This window comes from Pteropus medius, unplaced genomic scaffold (genome assembly GCF_902729225.1).
Source record: "Pteropus medius unplaced genomic scaffold, Ma_sr-lr_union100, whole genome shotgun sequence".
In the NCBI taxonomy this organism is placed as follows: Eukaryota; Metazoa; Chordata; class Mammalia; order Chiroptera; family Pteropodidae; genus Pteropus; species Pteropus medius.
Window position 1 is genome coordinate 968805 of NW_024353906.1, and position 24496 is coordinate 993300.

The window sequence follows — 24496 nt, forward strand, 5'->3', positions numbered from 1 at the left end:
GATCATGGATGACCTTATTTTCTAAAATTGCTCAGAAGAATATGATTTGTGATTGGAGAAAACATTTTAAAATAAATCATATTCTTTTTAAAAGAAGGTTAGGTTAGCTTATTCAGGGAGGAAACCAGCAGCCCTTAAAGCCAGTTCCTCTTCCTTTCAAAGAACCAGGCAGCCTTTGTGAATACACAAAACACCTACACACTTTGGTTGTGTCTGTCAGCTTGGCGTGGAAGCTGATCCCTCCTAACTTCAAAAGGGTGATCGAAACTCACAGCGTTGAAATTGTGCAGGTCTTGTTGCAGAGACATGCCCATATATTTATATCCCATCACCGAACTGAAGATATTTTGTAGTAGGGAGAAGAATTTTAAGAAGATAGATTTTTCTGGGTGGGTGGTTAATTCTTAGAATTCTTTTCCTGGTTCATGGATTTTGGAAGCTGTTGAAAGTGCCGTCTGCTTTCCTTCATTCTTGTTTTAGCTCGTGCCATCTTAAAGTAACTTTTTGCTCAGTTTGTTGGAATCAGTGCCTCATAGAATGTCTCTCTAAGATGAAGTGTTGCCTTGGAGCCAAGACTTCCCTAGAGTTAAAATCCCTGTGTTTTAAATGGCCTTTGGCACCCGAACTGGAGGTTCTTAACTTTTAAATGTAGCTGGGTTCTGACAAAATAAGTGCCTCTCAGCAGAAAGGCCCACTTTCTCATTTTGGGAGGAATCTCTGATAGTCAGGAGTCCTCAGAAATTACTGACCTGTCATTGTGTCTGTAACCCTTTCCATTTATATGACTTTTCCATCATTATCTCTCTTTCTTTCTCTTTAGCCATAACCAGCAGACCACAGCGTTCAGGCATCCCGTGAGCGGGCAGTTTTCTCCAGAAAACAGCGAATTTATTCTTCAAGAAGAGTAAGTACTTTTATATATTCTCCTTTTCCAGGCAGAGATTTGGAGCTTAAAGGCATTTACTGAAAACAAAGCTTGTTGGACTCTTTTTTCCCTTAGGTAGAAGGGCTTGAAGTGGGTTGGTTAATTCATGATAAAAAGCGAGCATTTTGTCTTTCAATCTTTAGACTTCTCTTTGTGAAGAGATGGAAGTGGGAAGATGATATGGGTATGTGCTGTGATTGGTGTTGTCAGAGCCCTTTAAAAGCTCACTTTCCCCTGAATGAACCCTTTCCCCTCAAGCGACATATAACACTCATCTGGTATGAAAATGTTGTAAATGTAGCCTCAGACCGTGCTGAACCAGCCTCTCAAGGAAGCCTCACATAAGAGTCCAAAGCCAGGGCTTAGAAGAGCAGACCCTTGCCACCTATTGTCCCTGAAAATTTTGAGTTCGTTCTGCTTACTTTTCTTACTTAACACAGGAACTTTCCTGCTCCTCGATGCCATTTCGGCAGAGCCTCTGGGGTGCTCAGAGGCGGGTTCTACCACCCAGGACTGTCTACTTAAAAATGCATGTACAGCCCAAGCAGGATGTATTCTTCTCCTGAAAATGAAGTTAGAGAAACACGTGCAAGTGGCTGTTCCCTTCTGCTCATGTGAGACAGTTCTGTTTGAAGAAAACAATTCTGTTTGAGAAACTAATAGAGATGCTGGCTTTAAGTTTTTTTTCCAAATCATTTTTCTTCTGTTTAATCACCTAGACCAAATATGATCTTAAGTAAATTTTCAGTATTTATATTCTTATAGTATTTCCCTCCCTAGGTACTTACACCTTTAAATTTTCTATTATGGAGCGTTTCAAGCATATACAAAAGTAGAAAGATATTGTAATGAATCCAATGTATTCATCACCCATCTTCAATAATGTCCAAAAGATGGCTGATTTTATTTCATCTGTACCCTCCCCATCACCCCCTAGATTCTTTTTAAGCAAATTCCAAACATTTCATTTCTATAGTATTTTCAGCTTAGAAACATTATTTTACAGAGCTTTTAAAACTAGAAATCTATAATCACAGTAATACTGACATTCCTTGCATGTTCACTCTGTGCTGGGGATTTTACAAGCATAGCTCACTTACTACAATGATCCTGAGAGGTAGGTCATCATCACCATTTTTAGAGACTCAAAGTAGTCACTTGCCCAAAGTTACATAGCTAGAAGCCAGGATGTCATCCCAACGTGATCCCTTTAGTCAGGTCTAACCCTTGTCCTAGTCAGAGGCTGCCTGTTAAATTATTTTGATGCTGGTGACCTATGGGACACGATGGCCAGACTGTGGAGTTGGGGATCTGACTTTGAAAGCATTAATACTGTTAGAGAGAGAGTAGGCTATCTTGTCTCCTACGTCAAGAAAGAACTGCTGTGTAAAAACAGAGCCAGAATGTGGATTCTCCACATTCCAGCTTGGAATGAATTTGTTTATAGGATCCTAAAGGTCAGAAACTCTTGGGAGGTCACTGAGTTCAGCCTCCTTTCTTAGGCATCCTGGAGACATGGGCCCCAATCATTACTAAAGGTCTGGATGGGGAAATCCATCAAAATACTTAACTTGGGAAGTTACCCACTTTAATAAGAGCTTCTAGAAAAATGCAGGCTTTTTATCACTGAACAGCTATCACACACACTTCCTTTTCCTCATTGTTAACAGAAGACTTTGTCCCCTGACCACTTCTGAGAACTGTAACCTTTTTTATTCTACTAAAATAATCTCTGTAGTAAATCTTAATTGCATCCAGTCTTTAAGGAAAAAAATATTCCTTCTTTTTAAGGGTCACTATTTCCCTCTAGATTCCATTTCCTGGGTGTCATAAGGAATGCTTGCTTGTCTTAGGAGGTGGGTGCAACTATTTGGCCAGAAATTCCTTGGAAGCAGAATGCGCTTTAAGCTTGGAGAGAAAGGGAAGATTCCTATGAACTGATTGCTGCACTTACTCATTAAATACTTAGTAAATGTCTACATCATGTCAGAGGCAGTGCCACACTCTGCAGTTAGAGCAGCAAGTAAGAAAAATGTGGTCCTGTCTGTGAAGAGTTTACAGTTGAATAGGGAAGGTAGATAATTAAATAGATCACAAGTGCAATTAGTGTTTATGACAGAGGAAACAAAAGGTTCAATGGGAATTGATAAAAGAGGATTCTAACCTGGCTTAGGGATCATGGAAGGCCTGCTCATCTTGGGAAGGTATGTTGTTTAATTTGAGACCTGTCTAGTCAAGGTGAACAACCTGGGCAAAGACCTTGAGGCCAGGGAGGGTAGAGCATGGAGGATCTATACCAGTTGAGTTAGAGTGAAAAATGAAGAGCACCAGATGGATTCTGGAGATACTAGGGAGGTAAAATTGACAGGACTTAGTGACTGATTGGCTGTGATGGGGATGAAAGAGAAAGAACACTTTCTTGAAGTGTCTGGCCCTAAACTGGAGGAAGGGGGAGGATTTAGATAAGCGAGGATAAGTGTGCATGTGTGTGAGTGTTGTTCACAGCTGTGGGAAGTGTGACCAGCCTTGGGGTCAGAGGGCAAGAAGACATGTGTAGTGGAGGTTTGGGAAGGGGAGTGTGGAGATAATGCTAGGAAGGCTGCAGCCAGTTATCTGAACGGCTTCCTCCTGGAATACACTTGGATTTACCTCTAACTGGACATCTGGGAGGTGAGTGAGGCATGATGACCCCTCACGGAAACTTTTTTTTTTTTTTAAAATATGCCAGTGAATAAAGAATACTGTTATCATCTTGTAAAGAGGAACTGATTTTTGTTTAGTATGTTATGAGGTAAAGAGAAAAGGCCAAGATGATCATTTTTGTCCTTCACGTATCAGCTTTCACGTTGTGTTGGGAGGGAAAAGGAGAACGGACTCCAAAGAGGGTCTGTTAAGGCCACGTTGACTCCCCTTGCCAGAGCCTTCACCCCAGTTTTTTGGAGCGAATCCTTCTAGTGCAGTGGCTCTCAAAGTACAGTCTCTGTGCTAGCATGATCCAGGAACCTGCTAGAGGTGCAAATTCTTGAGCCTACCCCAGACCTACAGTCAGAGACTGGAGGTAGGACCCTACGTAACTTGTGTTTTAACAAACCTTTAGGTGATTCTGATTCAGGTAAAAGTTAGAGAACCACAAATTTAGACAACTTACTGTTCCCATTCCTCCTAAATTATTCCCAGATTCTTCCATTCATTCTTAAGTTTCCTCCGGATATTCATCATTCTCCAGGCTGCAGTGATGATCTTAGATAGATTTTAGACAAATAATCTTGGGTTTCTTCTCCTTTGGGAAGAAAAAAATGGTCTCCATGGTGACTTCCTTAGAGCATTACTAATGTGAAGAGATAACACATCTCCCTTACTGATGGCAGGTGGGGGTAAATTAAGTGGCTTAGTGTAATAGGTGCATACCCACCAAAAGATAGTTTCCCATCTTACAGATTAGAAGCATGGTAAAGAGAAATAATGTGAAAGCTATAATCTGGTGGATCCAGAGGATATAAGCTCTGAGTATTCTAGTTTCTATGTCAGTAATACAGAATCAGTCAGGATTGGCTAGGGTCTGTTGTTGTGGTAACAACATGAAACAAAATCTCAGTGACTTAAAACAAGGTTTATTTCTCACTTTCCATATCCATCACAGGTCACCTAAGGGATTCTGCTCTGTCATCTGTACTGAGGTAGGCTCCATCTCTGTGCTTCCATGATTGCCAAAAGCAAGAAAATGGGAACTTTGAACTGTGCCACTGGCTCTCACTCACATCGCATTGGCTAAAACAAGCCGTATGACCACTTCTAACTTCACGGGAGCAGGGAAGTGCCTTTCTACCATCCACCTCAGAAGAGAATTCAAAATATTTATTGGTCAGCATTAATGACTATACTTAATAACCCACAGTCCAGATTTATTAAAGGAAGCAGGACCTTTCAAGTCTGTCACTGACAAGCTTCTTTTGCTGCATAGAGTGTTTGCTTTCTCATTTCATCTTTTCTGTTATGCTACCTAGTCCTTTGTCAGAACCCCCAAGGCGGGTGGGTATCAGTCAGTGGGTCCTGCAGCCTTGTCTCCCAGGGGACACCCATGTACAACCAAGCCAACAGGCATGTGGAAAGCCCTGATGGAGGAGCTAATATGAGCTCAGGCTACATCAGTAAAAGTGCAGTGTATACAGAAAGGGGGAGAATAGTTCAGGTATACCATGATTTTTGTGGACTACTTCATTTCAAGTTTATGGAGCACAAAATGACATATCAAGCCTCAAACACTGTGATCCAGATACTAAATTTGAGCAATTTAATACCCAGGGATGTTGAACAATTAAGATTTTCCTGAGAAAGGGGACCGTTATGGTGTGAAGGGGCTGGAAACCCTATCCTGTGACCTAGCATGTTTAGTCTGCAGGAGAGAAGATGGAGGATGGGCTATAAGCCTTCAAGGACGGCTGGCAGTAGAAGTGAGGTGCATGTATTACATGGCTGCCAAAGGCAGGCATCAGATCAATGAGTAAAAGTTGTAGACAGGCAAATTTTAGCTCAGTCCACAACTTTCTAGGAAAGAGATTTTCCAGCATCCCTTGTTTCAGGATCTAGAATTTCATCATTAACATTAAATGAAGTAATCTACCTCCTAGAGTTGGCTTTTCCATTAATAATAATCTTATTATTATAGCTAACACTTAGAGCCCTTACTATGTATTATTAGATACTTTTGTAAGTGCTTTATGTATAGGAATTTCATTTTTATAACAGATGTGTGAGGACGATATCATTATTATCATGGATACCGAGGCACAGAGAAGTTAAGAGTCTTGCCAGAAGTCTCACAGTAAGTGACAGAGTTAGGACTTGAATCCAGGTAGTCTAGCCCCAGATGCTGTGCTTCTAACCACTACACATACTGCCTCATTTCCGTGGTCTTTAAGAGACAGTCCCCTTCCTTGGCTGTACTCTGGTGTTAATGTGCTAACTAAGTAGGCTGCTGCTGCTTAGAGATTTTAATTGTAATTGTATTTGATCTAATAACTGTACCCTTGCTTGAAAGACGCCAAGCCTCCTTGGTAGTCTTTTCTCCAGAAAATGTTCTCAAGCCTTTTTACGAGGCCTCATTTCTAGTGATTGGATCATTTGGGCTCCTCTTCTTAAGCTTCTTTCCTCATTCTCAGTGATTTTCTTAAGTTGGAAACTTGTGGTTGCCCTTTGTGGCTTAAAGGGCCACACACAGGAGCCCTTCTGAAGGGGTAAGCCTGGGCACATGGAACTGCCAGGCTGTGGTTTTCATGGTTGGTGCTCTGCATAGGAGCATTTTCTCTTCAGTGCTGGTCTGCCCAGGAAGCCTCTGACAAACGCCTCTGCAGCTCTCAGAGAGAGGAGAGAAGCATTCCAGAGCCTCGATGCTGGCAGCTGACTGACAGCAGGCTGTGTACATTGATCCCTAGGCTCTGTCAAGCATTTGATGTTGAGGTGGGGCCTAGTTGAGAGAGAGTACGTGCTCTGGAAGTTCAGAAGCTTGATGCTCAGAAGCCAGCTACAAGGCTCCCAGGATTGCCTTGGAGTTTCCTAACAGGGAAAGGACCCTGGCCTGCTTGTCCTGGCATCCTAGCTAGTTTAGCTTATTCCTTCCCATGGGGTCTGAGCAGCCCTCTGTTTTCTCATTGGATTGTTTGGAAAAGAACTACAAGTCGGAATTGCCTGGAATGTTATGAGTGGTATTTGGAGGATAACACTTAAGATATTACCTTGCCAAAGGTAAGAATGACCTTTCCTTTCCTTTGAACTCTTTGGGGCTTCATTTTGCAGGCTTCAGGATAGGCCTCTCCAAGGTGTGTGCTGATTATGGGCCTTGCGGTGGGGTATCTCCTGCTAGGAGATGGCTGTCTCCCTTTCCTCCTGCAGTTGCAAATTGGTAAAAGCTGATCGTGAGACATTAAAAGCACAGAATAGGGATGGGGGTGCACAACTCAGAGCTCAGAGGAATTTGTCCTGTTGCTCATCTGCTGAGCCCTGGGCTGTGAGGCCGATGTGTTGCTCTCGGCAACTGTATAGCCAGTACCTTGTCTCTCCAGACTGACAGTCTTAGGCTAGCTTTGCCTGTTGCATTTGGTTGCCATGGCAACATTAAAAAAATGAAGAAAAATGGAAACACCTGGCAAGCAGATACCGAAACTTGGATTGTTCAGTTTTCCTTCTTGGTCTAGGAGATGGCGTTTGTGACAGTCACAGGTAGGGGAAGAGGTGGTGATAGTGTTTCGTTCATTCAGACACCTGGGTATTGGCTTGGCTGTCGATGTTGCGAAGGGCATTGGCACTGGGGATGCAGTCATTGCCACACAGCCACTGCGTCTCCAGCTCTTTCTGCGCTGGGTGAAAATGCTGCAGTGGTGGCTTTGCTCTGTGTGGAAGGGAAGCTGCTGCTTGCAAATTGTCATTTCGTTTCTTCCTGTGACTTCCCTTGTCCTTTACCTCCCCCTGGTCTGGGAAGTGCCCAGATCTCTACTAGAAAAGGCTATTTTCCTAAGGAGAGAAGTAGCTGCCCCAGTAAGCCAGGAGGAGCAGATAGGCTAGGAGAGTGCTCACTGAAGGCTCAGGTTAGAATTGTAGCATCTCTGAAACAGCAAAGCAGAGAGGGGAGGAACAGTCGAGGTCAGGGTCGGGTTCTCCCCCAGCAGATAGAAGCCTGGACAGCAGAAGAGACTGGCCCAGGGTCATTTGGCAGAGCAGGACTCAGGCCAAATTCAGGGCAGTGCTTGGGTTTGGGGGTGCGGGAGGGAAGCCCATGAGGCTCACTGGGTTATTTTCATGCCAGGAGAGGGGTGTTCTTTGGGCTGGTTTCCAGCTCCCAAGGTGGGGTGGGTGGAGTGAGGAAATGGAGCCTATGTTCGAGAGAGGAGTTGTGGGGGAAGGGGAAAGAATACAGAAAGCCATAGTTGAGTAATGAGACCATAGTTGCTGAATGAAAACCTGTGTCAGACAGCCTCCCCCAGGGTGTTGGGAGGGTACAGTGAGCGTTGGCGGTCTGTCTGTGTGTGTCTCTTTCTCCGGGAAGAGAGGAGTGTGGAGGTGTCTGCCTGTTTGGGACAAGAACCATCTTTTATTCTTTTTATTGTGCCTTGCTTTTCCCAAACCCCTTAAGTGGTGGGTGTAAGCGCCTTAAAATTTTTGCTGGTTGTTTGTGAATGTGCCTCTTCTCATGCAGCCCTCCTTTTGTAGCAATAATTTTAGCTGAGTTATCTGTGTAGGATCCTTGAGGACACAGCATGAAATTGGGGGCCGATTTTCCCAGGAATTAATGGGATACAAGTGTCATCTAATGATATCTTCTCAGTAAGAGATTTCTGATCCTCCGAACTTTCTAACCTCCTATCCTAGCCTCGAAGACTCTCAACATTGTTGTTCTCCTGGGGAAAGAATTGGTGTCCCGTCCCCCAGCCACAGGGTTACTCTGCTTTAAAGAAGCCCCAGATATGGTGTTTATAGAAATGAATATTGTTTAGAAGTTAATTGTTTGGCATCTTGAGCTTTCTGGAGAGAAGTGCCTTAGAACTAAAAGTAAAATGTACCTGAGATTTAAATTCTGGGGTCTCCACTGGTAACAGTCACAAATGGTGCTTTTCATTTAGTGCAGTGCTCCATGGTTTTCAAAGCGTTATTTCAATCCACACAACCACCTTGAGAGAAGAGTTTTCATCCCATTTTGCAAGAATGGAAGCTGAGGCCCAGAGGAGTGATGTGAGGGGTAGAGGGCTCAATAGCTGCAGAGCTTTGTTGGGACCCAGTCATTCTGGGCTCATGGTCTTTCCAGCACCCCAGGATCCTCTTGGTTTGGGGGTTAGCCTTGGGGCCGAGAAGAGCAAAAGCTTGCTTCTGTCAGATTTTAGGACTTGCCGTGGAATGGTGTTTCTGTGGCAAAGCCCAGGTTTTCGGAGTCCAGCTTCTGTCTTGGGCAAGTCATTAATTTCTCTGAGCCTCGATTTCCTCATGTATAAAATGGAGATGGTAAACTGACTATACAGAGTTAAGTGAGATAATGCAGGCAAAGTGCCGGGTACGTGGGCGGTGCTGGACAAGTCCGGTCCAGTCCTTCTGCTTGCTTGACCTTCTGTACCTGTCCCTAAGGGTTGGCGGTGCTTAGGTTGGTGACCTACCTGTTGTGATGGCAGTAAGTGTAGGGAGGGGTCTTGCTGTGATTCCACTTCAGTCTGCTCCTGTTCAACATGTTGACTGAGAGGCAGCTGAGGACCCCATTACCCAAACTCACCTAAATTCACACCCGACGGAAAGAATGCCTTCTGAATTATAACCTCCCTTTATTACTACATCTGTTATAATTATATGCATATGCTCCTGGATATGTAGGAAACAGAAGGAGCTTCTTTTATAGACAAGGAAATTGAGGGACTGAGAAAGTAACTTCCTGCCCAGCCTCACCTGACACATCCTTGAGGAAGTCGAAAGTAGAATGAAGTCATTTTCTTGTTGAGCTTCTCTAGACTAATTTTTGTCTGGTCCTAACTTCTTTTGTTCCTTTCAGATGGGAGGCAGTTGAGTTAAAACTCTAGCTCACTGTTTTGAGCTTCAGCCCACACCCTTCCAGCAAAATGATCAGCATTCATGTAGCCCAAGTCAAGGAAAGAGAAGTCTTTGTTCAAATCATCCCACTGTGCTTTGGGAATCCAGATAGCACAGAAACCTGGCAAACAGGCTTCTACATTAAAGATTTTATTTAATGACGTTGAGCGTCTGCCTTCCCATAGCATATGCAGGGTTTTGGTCTCCTCTCCGGGGATCTGTGTGACTCATGTGCCCGAAGGCAGGCTTTTGGGAACAGAACCATCTTTACAGCTACTCACCTCAGGGCCACATGCTGAAGGAGGGGTGAGGGGGTTCCTGGGTGAAACCTGTTAGGAGCAGACCTCTGTTGGAGGAGTTGAGGACAAATCGGTGTCTGCTCCAGCAGGCTCTAAAGTGGGGACACGCCCTAAGATGTGACTGACTAAAGCAAATGTACCAGAATGCCCACATCCAAGTGAGTGAGTGAGGACCCTTTCAGTATTGTCTCTTCAGGAGGCTACACACATGTACCACAGCTGTTCTCATTGCATAAAACAATGTGGTAAACAACTTCTAGAAGTTTCCATCCACCAGCTTTTCAGCCAAGTGAAAAAATAGTTTTTGAGACTTTGTATATGTTCATTTGGAGTTCAAAGCATGACCACCTTTTTTATTTTTTATTAGTTGTCATTCTGGATAATTTCTGGTTATTTCCAAAAGTCATATTTACTCTTGGAGGACCTACCAGATCATTACCCACATTGAAGAGCTTCATAGGAAAATCCTCTGAAGACAGAGCTTGTTACTGAACTGAGTGGGGAGTGGTGTGTGTTCTTTCAAAGAGCCAGATCAGGGACTACCAGGTAATGGTTGAGTTTGTTGCTTCATTGGGAGCTGTCCCTGCCCATGGGGTGCCCCAGCGAAGATATGCTCCCTGGTTGTAGAGAAAACATGGTCCCCTCCCCGGGGACCAAATTTGGTTTGAACTTCAGTCATATCTCCTAAGAAGCCAGCTTTCTCTGGGTGTGGCTTAGCGCAGGTCTGTGTATTCATGAAGAATGGGGTTGTCTTTATGTGTTTTTTCCTCCTCTGCCCCAGCACCCACTATCCCTCACTAACGTTCAAAGTTGGGTTCACAGTCATTCCTTTTCCAGCTGAAATATGTTCGCAGCTGACACCCGAGGTGGTGGTTGTACTCTTTCTTCACTCACTCAAGCCTGCATCTTTCTTCCTGTACTGTTGGCCAGAGGAGCTTCCTTAGTGTAAGGAGGAGACATGGGTTAGAATGCAGGCAAAGATTAAAATTAGAGCTGAAGATTGTAAGGTACAGAAAAGGCAGAAGTGGCCACCTCTCCTGGATTTCCTTAATCAATCACAAATCCAGAGAATCTTTGTCACACAGAGGAGGAATGGCACTTCTAGTTGATGTAATGTGATGCGATCATTTAAAACGATGTGGATGAGTTTAAAAGAATGGAGAAAATGTTTATAGTAAGTTTTTAAAAATCAAGATGCAAAATCATAAACATGGTATGATCGCAATTATTAAACAGCAAAGCACCGCCCCCCCCAAAAGCCAATATACGAAGCATTCAAATGATTTTCCCTTGGAAAGTGAGACTATGGTGATTTTTTTTTTCTTTCAGCTTTTCCCCCCCAGATTTATCAAATATTCTGTAATAAGCCTCTATTGGTTATCTTTTCTTTTAATTTTTTTTATTTTAATTAGTTTCAAGTATATAGTACATTGGTTAGATATCTATATAGTTCATAAAATGATCCCCCCAATTGTTCCCTCCCTCCCTGGACCCTCCACCTAGCCAACATATTAATGCTAACTGCATTCCCTATGCCGTGCTCCCCATCCCTGTGACCATCCATCAGCTACTAATTTGTACTTCTTTAACCCTTCAGCCCATTATCCCAGCCCCCCAAACTCCCCTCCCCTCTGTCCATCACCAAATTGCCCATTATATTTGTGAGTCTGTTTTTGATTAGTTCTTTTTATTCCTTAGATTCTACATATAAGTGAAATCATACAGTGTTTATCTTTCTCTGTCTGACTTAAATACCTTCAATATCTTTTCCATCCCCTTTCTTTTCATATGCGAGGGTCTTGTTTTCTTATCCTTTCAGCCACTCCATCCCTTGATTGGAGCACTTAAATCTTTTCCATTTAAGGTACCTATTGATAGGAATGTAGTTGTTAATCATTCTTTTTTCCTGTTTTTGATACACGTTTTTTCTTATTAAAGAAGTCCCTCCAACATTTCCTGTAATACTGGCTTGGTGGTGATGAATTCCTTTAGCTTATTTTTATTTGGGAAGCTCTTTATCTGTCCTTCAACTCTAAATGATAGCTTTGCTGGATAAATTATTCTTGGTTGTAGATCCTGGGTCTTCATCCTGTCGAATATTTTTTGCCAGGCCCTTCTGTCCTGCATAGTTTCTTTTGAGAAATCAGCTGCTAGTCTTATGGATGTTCACTTATAAATAACTATCTGTTTTTTCTCTTACTGCTTTTAGTATTTTTTCTTTGTATTTAACCTTTGGCATTTTAATTATGATGTGTCTTGGTGTAGGTCTCTTTGGATCCCTGATTTTTGGAATTCTCTGAGCTTCCTGGGGTTTTATATCCATTTCCTTCACCAGGTTAGGGAAGTTTTCCATCATTATTACTTCAAACAGCTGTTCAACATCTTGATTTTTTTTTCAGTTACGCCAATCAGACGGATATTTGGAGCCTTAATAGTGTCCCATATCCTCCTTAAGTTATTTTTATAGTCTTGGCATCTTATCTCTTGCCATTCTGATTGCGTGTCCTTGGCTTTCCCTTCCTTTAGATAAGGTATTTGATCCTTTTCTTTATTCACTTTGTTTATTCCTTTGTTTATTCCATTTAATATACTTCTCATCTCAGATGTGTTCTCCATTTCATACTTGTTCCCTTTTATAATTCCCATTTCCACTTTTATCTCTCTGTTGGAGTTCTCTACACTTCTCAAAAGTTCATTGAGCATCTTTATAGCTAGTGTTTTGAACTCTGCATCTGTTAGATTACTTGACTCCATTATATCTGGATCTCTGTTATGTTCTGTCATATGGTTTCTGCTTCTTTGTCTTCCCATTTTGGCTGCCTTTCCGTGTCTGTTTCTATGTACTAAGCAAAGCTTCTAAGTCTCCCGGTCTTATTAGCATGGATTTGTGAAGTAGGTGTCCAGTGGCACAGTCCTGAGAGGGGTTCAGCTGCAGGCCCAACTTAACCCAAGCCTCTACCTCTCCGGGGCCACCTATTAAGATTCAGCAAGCAATCTACAGATGCCGTGCTTACAGTTGCCTCAAAAGGCCACACCAGAAACCGAGGCCAGCTGCTTCCTCCATTGTGAGTCTTAGCAAGGAGCACCTGAGTTGCTGAGAATACACCTGGATGTGGGTTGGGTGAGGCCAAGAGTTGGGGGAGGCGGGGTTTCAGAGAATACTCTGGGTGGAGCGACCTCTGTTATCCAGTTTGATGACCTCACGGCTATGGTGGCACTGTGTCCGGCACACTGGTAGTGGGGAGGGCTCAACAGGGAACAATGGATACCCCTGAGACTTCTGTTGAAAGCGAGTCTAGGCCAGGCTCTCACTCTGACAGTGTCTCCCTATAAGTCCCTGGTGCCCTCTCTGCGCAGCCTAATCGGCACTGGTGCTCAGCGTGAGCAGGTCTGTCACTGTGAAAATCTGCTTGTGGACGTGGCCCCTTTAAGAGGCGTCTGCCGCTCAAGACCTGGCAGCCCCACATCCTCGCACCATCCTACCTTCTGCCGTGGCAGGGTGATTTCTTGGATTTCTCTCTAGTTATATGGCTTATTCATCCCAGGCGATTTTTCTTTGCTGCTGTTCCTTGTTTCCATCACAACTTTGATTTGGTCACCAGAGGGATGAGCAGAGCCTCTATCTCTGTTGGTTATCTTAAATGAGAGTGAATTAAAGTTGGTAAAATCCCAAACAAACTTTTTTTATTATCGGACTTCTTGTCCTGAGTTTTTGCTTAGAGATACAGCTGCCATACTAATATGACCTGAATATACTTCTTCCTTGTCTCAAACCTTGGAAATCTGAAAAGTCAGGCAAGACTAGGTTCCAGGAAGACGTTTGGGGCATAGTTCTGCCTGGAGGCAGGGCCTGGACAAGGCAGCCTCTCAGAGCTCCTTTCCACCCCCAGTTGGCGATTATCTCTGTGCTGCACAGAGCCTCTGCCAACACTGAGCGGCTGAGTGTGGTGACATTCTCTGAGTGGGGAGCATAACAAAAGCCTGGCTGGGATGGAGGCTGGGGCGGGGAATCCAGAGTGAGTGCCTGAGCTGATAAGGAGCCAGTGATCTTTTTGCCTGGAGGGACTTGCACCTCCAGCTGCCAAGCATCTGGCAGGGCCAGCCGCTTGGAGAGCTGGTGCTTGCTGCAGTGGTCCTCCTGTGCAGAACTTCCCTAACGGTGCAGGGTGTCAGGGCTCTGGCTTGGGCACGAGAAGGATCACTTATCCTTTGTGCAGCAGTGGTTTTGAAAGAAGCAGTGCATCTTATCTCCAAGGTGGAAACTAAGATTTTTCCTCGTAGCACCTCTGTCAAAGTGAGAGTGGCGAAAGGACTTCAGAGTGCTTCTTCCTCAGCTGTGTCGTGCCCGGGTCTTCTCTCTCCATCTCCTCGGGGTCCAGGCTAGGCCTCCAGATCAGATTTTCTCCGCTCCTCCGGCAGAGAGCCCCAGTTTACTGCAGCTGCCTGGATCTTATTGTCTCTCAGAGCAGTGGACAAAACTCAGACATATCCTGGGACTTCTACTTTGAGGAAGGCTCACTGATCCTGGAGTTAGCAGAGTCTGAGAGTCAACGTCAAGCCATTCAAGGATAGTGTTGAATTTGTGTGGAGGCATTTGCCACCACTGCTGCTTTGAAAGACTGGCAAATGTTGGGGCTCTGTGGAGGCAGGTGAGAAGGGTTCTCTGTGGTGTCTTGTGAGTATCGGACCAAGATGTTCCCAAAGTGCTGTACCTCCTAGGGCAGGTGGAGGTTCTCAGTGGGAAGCTGATGGATGAACTGAGGGGTTCCTCAGTGGGGACCCAAGTACGCTTCAGTTTTTCCTACTCTCTGGGCATGGCGCAAAGGGTTAATATCTCCGATGGCTCTATTTTGGGGCAAATGGAGTGTTCCCAGAATAGGACTCTTTGTTGAGTATTCTATTTTGGGAGGCAAGCCCTACTGACGTTTATGTAAGCGATTCTCTGTGTGTATCTGGGGGGTGTGGATATGCACACAAGTGATTTCTATACTAATTATAACAGCTTCTTTTGGGAGCCAGGGAAATGGAGGTGTGTGTAAAGGCTATGAATTACTGTTGCTTGAAGAGTGGTGTGTGACTGTGTGTGCCCATCTGATGGGGCAATTGCCACAGATATGTGAGTAAGAGAGTAACTGTAGAGACCTTAGGACAGCAGTCAGGGATGACTGCCTTAGTCCCTTTGTGGGTTGTCAGGCTTTGGAGATGTGCCCACCTATCATCCTCTTGATTTCCTGAAGCACATAGATAGGCTGGGCATCGTGGCCCCCTGGCTGTTGTCTGGAGTCAGGTGTTCTCCAAAAGGTGGGTCGTAGGTTGTCTATGGCCCATCAACCAGTTCTAAATCTCAGATTCCATTTCCTGCTGCAGCCTGGCACTTACTGACTGGATTCTCTCCTGTCTCCTCACAGGCCAAATCCACATATGTCGAAGCAAGAGAGAAACCAAAGACCATCCAGCATGGTCAGTGAAACGTCCACGACTGGGACCACATCCACTGTAGAGGCCAAGCCCGGCCCGAAGGTGAGCTTCTGGCCACTCGTTCCTTCCTTCTCCTCTTTTATATTTGGCAAGCCCCTTCGTAACCAGAGGCCCATTTGACCTGCACCATAGTTTTGTGAGGGAGACATATAAGTCTTCTTCTCAAATGATAGCTTGGGAAATTGAGGCTGATTGGGGTTATGTCACTTGTCTAAGAAAATAGGTGATTGCTGACAGAACCAAGACTGATATTTAAGTCCTTGGATGCATTCTTCATTTCCCAGACATGTCTTGGAAAGGCCACGTGTGTGTTAGAGGCAGCCTAACACGTGTGTGTTAGATTTGTGGTAGATGGGCCCTAGGAAGGGTGTGCTTGAAAAGGGCCCAGAGGTTTCTGTCCCCAAGATATGGGAGCACTGACTGAGGAGCAGGTAAAAGAACAACCATTGTAGAAAAGGGGAGACTGCAGAGGACTGAACCCAGATAGGAGGGGTGAATTATCTGGAAATTGGCAGAGTCTGTGACCAAAAAGTAGCTTCGTTTCAGAAAGATGTAAAACATTTTAGGGCTAACAGCTGCTGGTGAAAGTTGTTTGAAAAATCCCTTTAAATATTTTTATCTCTGTGACCCAGACGGGAAGCTTGCCAGGTCTTAGACTCGCCTTTTAATTAGAATGCTATGGCCATATGTGTGTCAGTTCCCTATCTCCTTGTTGTTCACTTAGAGTAAGGCAGAGGGGACCTATAGCCCTCCTACCCTAAAGTTCTTTTTTATGCCTCCTTAAATCCCCCTGGCTGCTAGAGTTCAAGTCTTTTTTCTCCTAGATCATAAAGTCCAACAATAAAGTCCACAGCTTTGGGAAGAGGGACCAGGCTATTCGGAGGAACCCCAATGTTCCAGTGGTGGTGAGGGGCTGGCTGCATAAGCAGGTGAGGAAACTGAGGAGGGAGGGCGGGGAGGAGGAGATTGTTCTTGCTGCTTTGCTTCCTTACCCTGGCCTCCCGGGAACTGGGAACAGGCTCATAATAAGCGTGCTATTCCTGAGTTTGTCTGAAGCAGGCGGATCCTGTTTACTGTGCTGAGCAGTTTGCTGTTCATTTTTATGAGTGGACCATCCACTCAATGACTACAGCTTCCCTCCCCAGATCTACTTGACCACCTTGGCCCCTGGTGCTATTGATTGCCCTGGGACCCAGGCACTTGTGTGGGTGGGTCAGCATGATTTCAGCGTTACTGCCTGAACTTGTCTTCCTGGTGTTAAAGAGCCTTTGTTATCATTTGGCTGAAAAATTCCATTTTTTTTTCTCTCCCCTAGTCCAGCAGAGATATCTAGCTCTCTAGCCCCTCAGATTCCAAATTGGCCAAACTCAGCTCTTTATCACCTCACTCATTACCTCTTTCCCTGCTAACCTGCTTTTTCTGGATTTGGTGACCATACCACCATTCTTCCAGGCACTGAGGTTAGAAAACTCTGCACCATCACCAGCTCCTCCTCCCACTTTCATTGGGCCTTGAAGCCCTGTCAGTTCCTTCTGCCTCCAGGCCATCCTTCATCTCTGTCTTCACCACTAGTTGTTCTGCTTCTGGCCCTCTGGCCATGGATAGGCTGTGAGCTCCCAGGGCCAGAGACCAAGTCCCTTTTGTCTCCTTTTTTCTCTCCTTGCCATTCCTCCATCCATCCATTAATTCACCAAGTGCTGATGTTCTAAGTGCTCCCATAGCAGATATAATGAGATGACTAACATGTGGTTCCTGACCTTGAGGAACTCAGTCTGCCAAGGGAAAGAGGCACATCTCTCACATGTCATATCATCACCTAGCATAATCTCTCACATATCATGCCATCTAAAAAAACACAAACTCCAAGAGCAATGATGTAAATTTTTTTTACTAAAGGAGTTATGGGAAGACAGAGGCGGGCATTACATTGCACACCAAACGAAAAAAATCCCTTGAAAATGCTCATGAAATCTCTGTCCCCCATTTCTGCTCCCACAGCAACCCCTATAGCTCTCCGGCCTCTTCTGGCAACACCCTTCTCTTAATGCTGTTCCTTTCCTCACAGCTCTGTTCTCACTCTCACCTCTCTCTCTGTTCATCTCTTTTCTTACCTGAGAAACTTAACCCTCTGACTTTTTCCATTTGTGTCCCTATCCTCATTAAACAAAAGGATGCTCCTTTGAAATGTGGAAGGACAGGGAAGGGATTTTAAATAATTTTTCTCCCCAACCCCTATGCCCTAGCCAAGGCCCCTTGGCTGTGCTGTAACTATAACAGAGGTCTGTGTGGAGGGTCATGGACACACAGCAGAGAGAATGTAGCTGTGCTTGAGGAGTCTTGGAAGGCTCCCCAGAGAGAGTGACGTTTGAACCAGGTATGGAAAGAAGCAGAGGAGTTTTCCAAACAAAGCAAATATATGCCAAGACCTGAGAGATTATCTGGTCATTGCAGAAGATAAAACCATGAAATGCATGAACTCAGCAAATTAAAATTGTTTTTACTACTTTAGTAAATGGAGAATGAACAGACTTCATGTTGTTAGGTTTAGAAACTGTCAGGTTTTTTTTTTGTTTTTGTTTTTGTTTTTTTTAATTTAAGCCTGTCAAAAACTTTTGCAGAAGAAAGACCATTTTAACAGCTAAAAGTGACTCTGGAATTTCCTAGGTTTGAGAGAAAACTGACCCTAACACACTGCTATTTTCCCACCCTGGCCATGTTTTTTTTTTTTCTTTTATTTTTTTTTTTTTGTTTTTTTAAATAAATGTAATGATCGACACTTTAAATGAAAAAGACAGATTTTTGTTATGAGATAATTTGATAGCAAGAAAATCCAAGTCTCTTTACATTGAATGGAAGGAAAACACCATAAAATCAGTTCTTTATGGCAGAGAACTGAACTTGCTCAAATGAGAATTTTGCCTCATTGATTAATTAACTAACCTAAACTCTTTGTTCATACTATATAAATCGTTTTTCTAATTGGCATAAGAGATGGTATTTTATAGCATAGAATTGAAATAAAATTAAATAATAAATAAACAGCTTCCTTTTTGTTAAAAGCTGATATCTTCTTAATGGAAGAACTGCATTTTTAAATTCATATCTTGGTTTTCTAAAAGAAGGATGCTTATAATGTATTAATCTGTTTCCAGGAAACAAACAGAAATTTCCCGGGGATAAACCATCACTGAATCTAAATTTTAATGCCCTAGTCAAAGAATGAGTTTGCAATAAAAAATCATTAATTTATTGATACAAAGAGTGAATATGGGCAAATCAAGATTGGGGAGGGGAACAGTAAGCTCAGACATTGCCCTGATTAGTTTTCTTTGCTTTACAGGACAGTTCTGGGATGAGGCTGTGGAAAAGGAGGTGGTTTGTGCTTGCGGATTATTGCTTGTTTTACTACAAAGGTAAGCTGAGTCTCAGGCCACTAAGGGCTCTTTGTGCTGGGGGAGGTGATGAGGTGATGCAGATGTGGTCTTCTCAAATCTAGTGAAAGGACCAGTGGCCTGAGCTTAATTAATAACCTATTGTCTTGACAAAGTGTTCACTTTTACTTACATGGATGGTTGATGACTTCATTTTTACCAGTCTTAGCACTGGAAGTATCATTTGTTCAGCTAAAATAAATCTGATTTGCCTGCTACTTAGGGTTTCAAGATATGGAGTTGTCAGCTTCTGTCCTACTTGGGACATAAGCATACCTTTGACACAATCTGGAGAGGTGGAAAGTATAGATAAATCTTGTTTAGTAACTTGATACCTAGGTTTATCCACTTTGATATTGGATGGGCATGATATTGAATTGAGTTGGCCAAATGAACAATTATGGAGCCCCGGTGCATAGAGTTAGGGGCTATGCGGTGGTGAGAAGGAAATAAGCCTCAAAATATGGAGGAAGAAATAGCTTACTTTTCAGAAAAGGCTGTGATTGATGCTTCAGAACAGGAGTCCCCCACCCCTGGGCCACAGACTGGTACCAGTCCGTGGTCCGTTAGAAACCGGGTCGCACAGCAGGAAGTGAGCAGCGGGCAAGCGAGCAAAGCTTCATCTGTATTTGCAGCTTCTCCCCAGCACTGGCATCACCACCTCAGCTCCATCTCAGATCATCAGGCCTTAGAGTCTCATAGGAGCACTGGTCCCTGATGCCAAAAAGATTGGGGACCGCTGCAGTTTAGAAGACATCCAGAGTGCTTGGGCAGGTTAGAGAGGGCAAGAAGTTAATTCCATATTGGAGAATTTGAGGAGTCTTCTTAGAAGAGATGGGATTTGAGTTGGGCTTTTAGGGTTGGGTAGAGCTTTGTGTGTAGGGGAGAGGTGGACATTCCAAGCAGAGGAAACAACTTAAGTTCTAGAAGCAGAAGGAAGTGGAATGACAGACCTGCAAGGTCAAAGTAGGTTTTGCATGAATTGTACTAGGAGATAAGGCTCAGGAGGTGAGTAAGGGCCAAAGGCAAAGGGCTGTTGACACTGGGCAGAGGAAGTTGGGCTTCATTCTGTATCCAGCTGGCATTCAGTGAGTGCCTCTGAGTAGGAAAGCGACAGGACTAACTGTGATCAGGAAGTTGCCTCTGGTAATGAAGATGGTTTAGAAAAAGATGAGAATAGATGTAGAAGTTAGAATATTTCACACATGCTCTAACTTTGCCTATGAGGTTTGCTCCACACAGAATGCCCTTCTCCATCCTTTAAGACACTTTAAATATCACTTTCTGCAGCCTTCTTGACTTCCCCAGACAGTGCCACTCCTGCCTGTGTATTCCTGCACAACTTGGTATTCTGTTGTGTTTTAGGAGTTAGCAGGTTGAGTTGAGCGTGTTTACATGTCTCCACCCGTGAGGAGAGGGCTCTGTCTTATTCACCTGTGTAGTTCTAACATTAGCACAAGGGTCCCTACGGAAAAGCCAAATGGACCATCAGTGAATGCAGTTGTCTTGGGTAGAGATTGGGAGACCTGAACTAGAGCAGTGGTATGGACCAGCCCCGGGAAGGTGCTACACAAGTTTATTCTGATGTGTCTTTCAATTCAAAGACAGCCGAGAAGAAGCGGTCCTTGGGAGTGTCCCTCTGCCCAGCTACGTGGTCTCGCCTGTGGCTCCTGAGGACCGCATAAGTCGCAAGTATTCCTTTAAGGTATTGCTCCCTCTCCTCCAGGGCTGTCATTCCATCCTAAAATAATGGTGTTCCCAAAAATGGCTTCATAAAAGCAGTGTTTTTGTGGGGAGGGGGGAGAAGTTAAGCTAGAGCATTTCAAACTCATATTAACAAACTTATAAATTCTTTACCCAAGAGTAATATCACATCACAATTTCTTTCATTTGTATCTGAGCTTTTGAGTCCTCCAGCCTTGCTGAAGTGTTTAAACCCTTCTTTCCCTGTCACTTCTAGTCCTGTGATTACAAATTGGACACAGCCTTCTCATGCTTTCTTATCACTGTAGTCAGCCAGTCTAACAAGCATCCAGCCACTTACTGCAAATGACAGTCCCTCATAATGGATTTTTATCAGTTTTAGTATGAAAACTTACATTGAGGATTAGGGGCCTGCCTGCCTGTTGAAGAAATTTTCAGGTTTGTCCATTTTGTTTATCTTGTTGAAAAGCAATTAGAATCAAATTTGGTTTGTTTTCTGGCTCATTGAAAACTCCTAGGGAAATCCCTTTAACTGTAAAACCGCTTTTCTACTTCCTTTGTCTTCGTGGCATTTGGAGTGAGGCTATGATAATTGATGGCTGTCCTTTGACAGCCTCTGGCATCTTCATAGCCAGGTGTTGAGGCTCTAGGAAGGTGATGGTCAGGCCCAAACTTGGGGGATCTTGAAGCCATCTCCTTCAGTGGCCTCCATAATCCCCTCACCGTTAACGTTTCCTAGGTCCCCTAGGGATGGTGAGGATGGGATGGATTGAAGGTCCACTCTACTGGCATTTGGAGTGCAAGTTTCATTTCCTTTAGGTACAGCCTGGTTTCTGGTCAGTCATGCAAAGTTACCTAGTAGGATTGTGTTAATTGGAAAGTGCAGAGCAGAGGGGAAGGGAGTACCTTCAAGATGTGACTTCAAATCATCTTGGCTCTGGCATCTTCCTCAGGCTTAGGGCACTTTGGACTTGGGTCACTTGGCCAGATGGAAGGGGAACTCCCTGTACTTCTTGGCTTCACAGTTAACACATTTAATATGCCCAGGCACAGGCAGCATGTAGTTGGGAACCTGTTCTTCAGAGCCAAGTGTAGCTGGCACAGCACATGCTGGCAGTTTAATTAGTGACTGAGGTTGTGTTTGTGATCTTTTTTAACCCTTTTGTAACGATGGATCTAACTCCCAAGGCCCATGAAAGACATGCAAACTCTCCTTGTTTGAAGTGTGTCCCGTGTTGATTTCCTGGACAAAGCTGGCTCCATGAAACCTGTATAGCAGGGACCTGCTCTCTCATACGCTTATGGGTTTCCTGTGCTTGTGGGTGGCCTTGTGTCCGATGGGGTGAGCGCCTGTCCCAGAACCATCTGTGGCTGGGCAGAAATTCTGGAAGGGGGTGTCAGAGATCTTATGGGGTCATTGTCCAGGGGAACTTTCCAAGAATTTCTGCTGATTCACAATAAGACGTGCATAGGTCCTTTCTCAATCTGTTCTTATTGCCATATTTCCACCTTGTTTAAATAGGAGGAATCCTTCCTGGGACATGTAAAGAAGGAAATCAGGTTTGATTTGCTTGATGTAGGGACTCTCTGCTGCAGCCCAAGTTTGCCTGCAATTCCTTGGCACTGAACTGGATGGATTCAGATACGTGAATGTCAGAAGCAAGCCCATATTTAACATGCATTTTGGACCTGAATGTTAGTGTGTGGAGAAGTAAATGCTGACAGTTCATCTGAGAAGTTTCATTTGTGACCGTTAGTGATTCTAGCATGTCATTTTCCAGCTTCTAATTGGTTCTCTGATTTTATTTCTCTGACTGGTCCTTGCATGGAATTTGCCTTTCATTCTGGATCCAGATTATCAGAGCAGTGGTCTATATAATCATACTCATTTTTGCATAGGACCTGGAAGCATTGTACAGAGATCTTGGACTCAGAGTCAGACAGACCTGGGTATAAATCCTGGCTCCAGCTCTACATGCATTCAACAAATATTTATTGGGCACCTACTATGTGCCAGGCACTGTTCCTGGGGATACAGTAGTGAACATCATAGACAAAACCCCTGCTCTCATGGATCTTATATTCTAGAGGGAAGAGACAGATAGATGATAAAAAGTATTAAGATAAATAATTCCAGATAATGATAAGTGCTATGAATAATCTGTTACTGGATGTGGAAATCTGGGGAAGTTACTTAACATCTCAGACCTTCATTTGCCACATCTGTAAAACATAGATTCTGTCCCTACCTGTCAAGGGATTAAAATGAGTTTAAAGTTGTGGAAGTTGCCAGGAGACACATAGTAGTCATTCAGTAAATCTTCCTTTTTTTTTTTTTTTTTTTTTTTTTTTAACACCATCTTCCTATGTAGGTTTGGTAAGGCTCTTCCTGACAAGATTAAGATAGGCCCCTGCTTATCAGAGCACAAGGGGAACACTGGAGTTGCCTCTTGTTTGCAAACCATCCCAGTTGCTTTTCAGTGGTCATTCTCGGTACCTCTTCATAGGCTCTTTGCAAGGATACATGTGAAAGCACCCTAAGGCTTCCTAGCACATAGTAGGTGTGCAAGGATTTTCAGTCAAATGTTAGCTTGTCAAACTTTGTAGTGCCTCTTGGGAGAAGCAGAACAGCAGCTTCTTTAATGAGTACACAGCACATTTCATGCCTAAACCGTGAAGCACAGTGAATATCTGCACTGAGCCACCTGCTGTTGCAGCTGGTTTTTGACTCAGTTCCAGTAATTGTGTGCTTCAGAAGAACCAAAACGGGGATTCCCGAGAGTCTGCTTCTGTGAAATGAGGGTTTATTTAAAGTCTTTCTCACATAAGCCTTGACTGTGTGCCCCTCCCTACACAGAAGTAAGATAAGTCTGAAACAGGTACAGCTGCAGGGCATTCCTGTGGGGGAGTCGGCACAGCTGCCCCTGGGCCTGACTGCACTAAGGGGAATCCAGCTGTGGCATTTCCAGGTGTGGAAACAAGCAGGGTGGTGCTTGGACTTTTAGTCTGGAAGAGGGGAGAACGTGGCCCGAGTGTCCTTATTTTTGCTCCTAGAAGTGAAACGTGCACTAACCTGGGTTTCCATCCTAATCTTGCAGGCCGTGCATGCGGGGATGCGAGCGCTCATCTATAATAGCTCCACCAGGGGCTCTCAGGCCGAGCAGTCGGGCATGAGGACCTACTATTTCAGTGCCGACACCCAGGAGGACATGAACGCTTGGGTCAGGGCCATGAACCAGGCTGCACAGGTGCTGTCTCGGTCATCACTGAAGAGGTCAGTCCCAATGGAGGGTCCCTGTCACTGCTTCCAACACTGGGATCAGGACCCAAATAAGAACTCTTGGGTGCCAAATTTCCACCGTTCATCCACTTGTATATTAAGCACTGCCCTCTCTTTGAAGTCTTTTTAAACAACGAATTCTTTCTGGAAGAGAACGCATACATGGCAAACACACGTTGCCTGTCAGAGCTGGAAGGTCCCCTAGAAGTTATCTAGTCCAGTGGTTCCCAGCCTTTTTGGCACTAGGGACCGGTGCTCCTATGAGAATCTAATGCCTGATGATGAGGTGGAGCTGAGGCAGCAATGCTAGTGCTGGTGAGTGGCTGCAAATACAGATGAAGCTTGGCTCGCTCACCTGCTGCTCAGCTCCTGCTGTGTGGCCCAGTTCCTAATGGGCCACAGACTGGTACCGGTCTGCAGCCTAGGAGTTAGGGACCCCTGAGAACCCCCTAGATTCTAGTCCACTCTCTTCATTAGACAGAGAAACATGAAGGCCTGGGAAGGTGAAATGACAGCCTGTGATACAAAGCCTTGGAACTTGGTGTGTGTTTCTCAGTTTGTCTTTTCTTTGTGGTGGAAGGGACAACCTTAGGGCACCAAATTGAGGAAGAGAGGAAGGACAAAAAAGACCTTGCAAACTAAGTTTGCCATAGACTGCTCACCATGCTGATGGGGTCTGACCAGGTAGCTATCTTCCATCTGCCCCTTCTGATGAGCAAACCGAGGGGATGTTGAAATTCCTGAGTCTGTTGTCTCTCAGTGATTCCCTGAGAGAAAGCAGGGGAGTAATGACTGGAGTCAGGGGCTTGGAGAGGGT

The 24496-nt window shown here is 44.4% G+C and overlaps 1 protein-coding gene across 17 annotated transcripts in view; it reads left to right on the top strand.

Annotated features, from left to right (window-relative positions):
* Positions 1–24496, top strand: part of PLEKHA7 (pleckstrin homology domain containing A7) — a 191821-nt gene that overhangs the window by 109615 nt on the left and 57710 nt on the right. For 12 of the 17 annotated variants that reach the window (XR_005650403.1, XM_039851504.1, XM_039851501.1 and 9 more), the window contains 6 exons: positions 821–904; positions 15195–15306; positions 16089–16193; positions 18605–18677; positions 20300–20400; positions 23498–23673. Coding sequence is in view for 16 of the 17 variants with exons in the window: in XM_039851504.1 (XP_039707438.1) it covers positions 821–904; positions 15195–15306; positions 16089–16193; positions 18605–18677; positions 20300–20400; positions 23498–23673 (651 nt within the window). In the remaining variant the exon portion in view is untranslated. Of the gene's footprint in view, positions 1–459; positions 632–820; positions 905–2908; positions 3130–4565; positions 4603–14239; positions 14436–15194; positions 15307–16088; positions 16194–18604; positions 18678–20299; positions 20401–23497; positions 23674–24496 lie in introns of those variants that run through there. The other 5 variants (XM_039851516.1, XM_039851515.1, XM_039851512.1 and 2 more) reach the window with 5 other exon arrangements.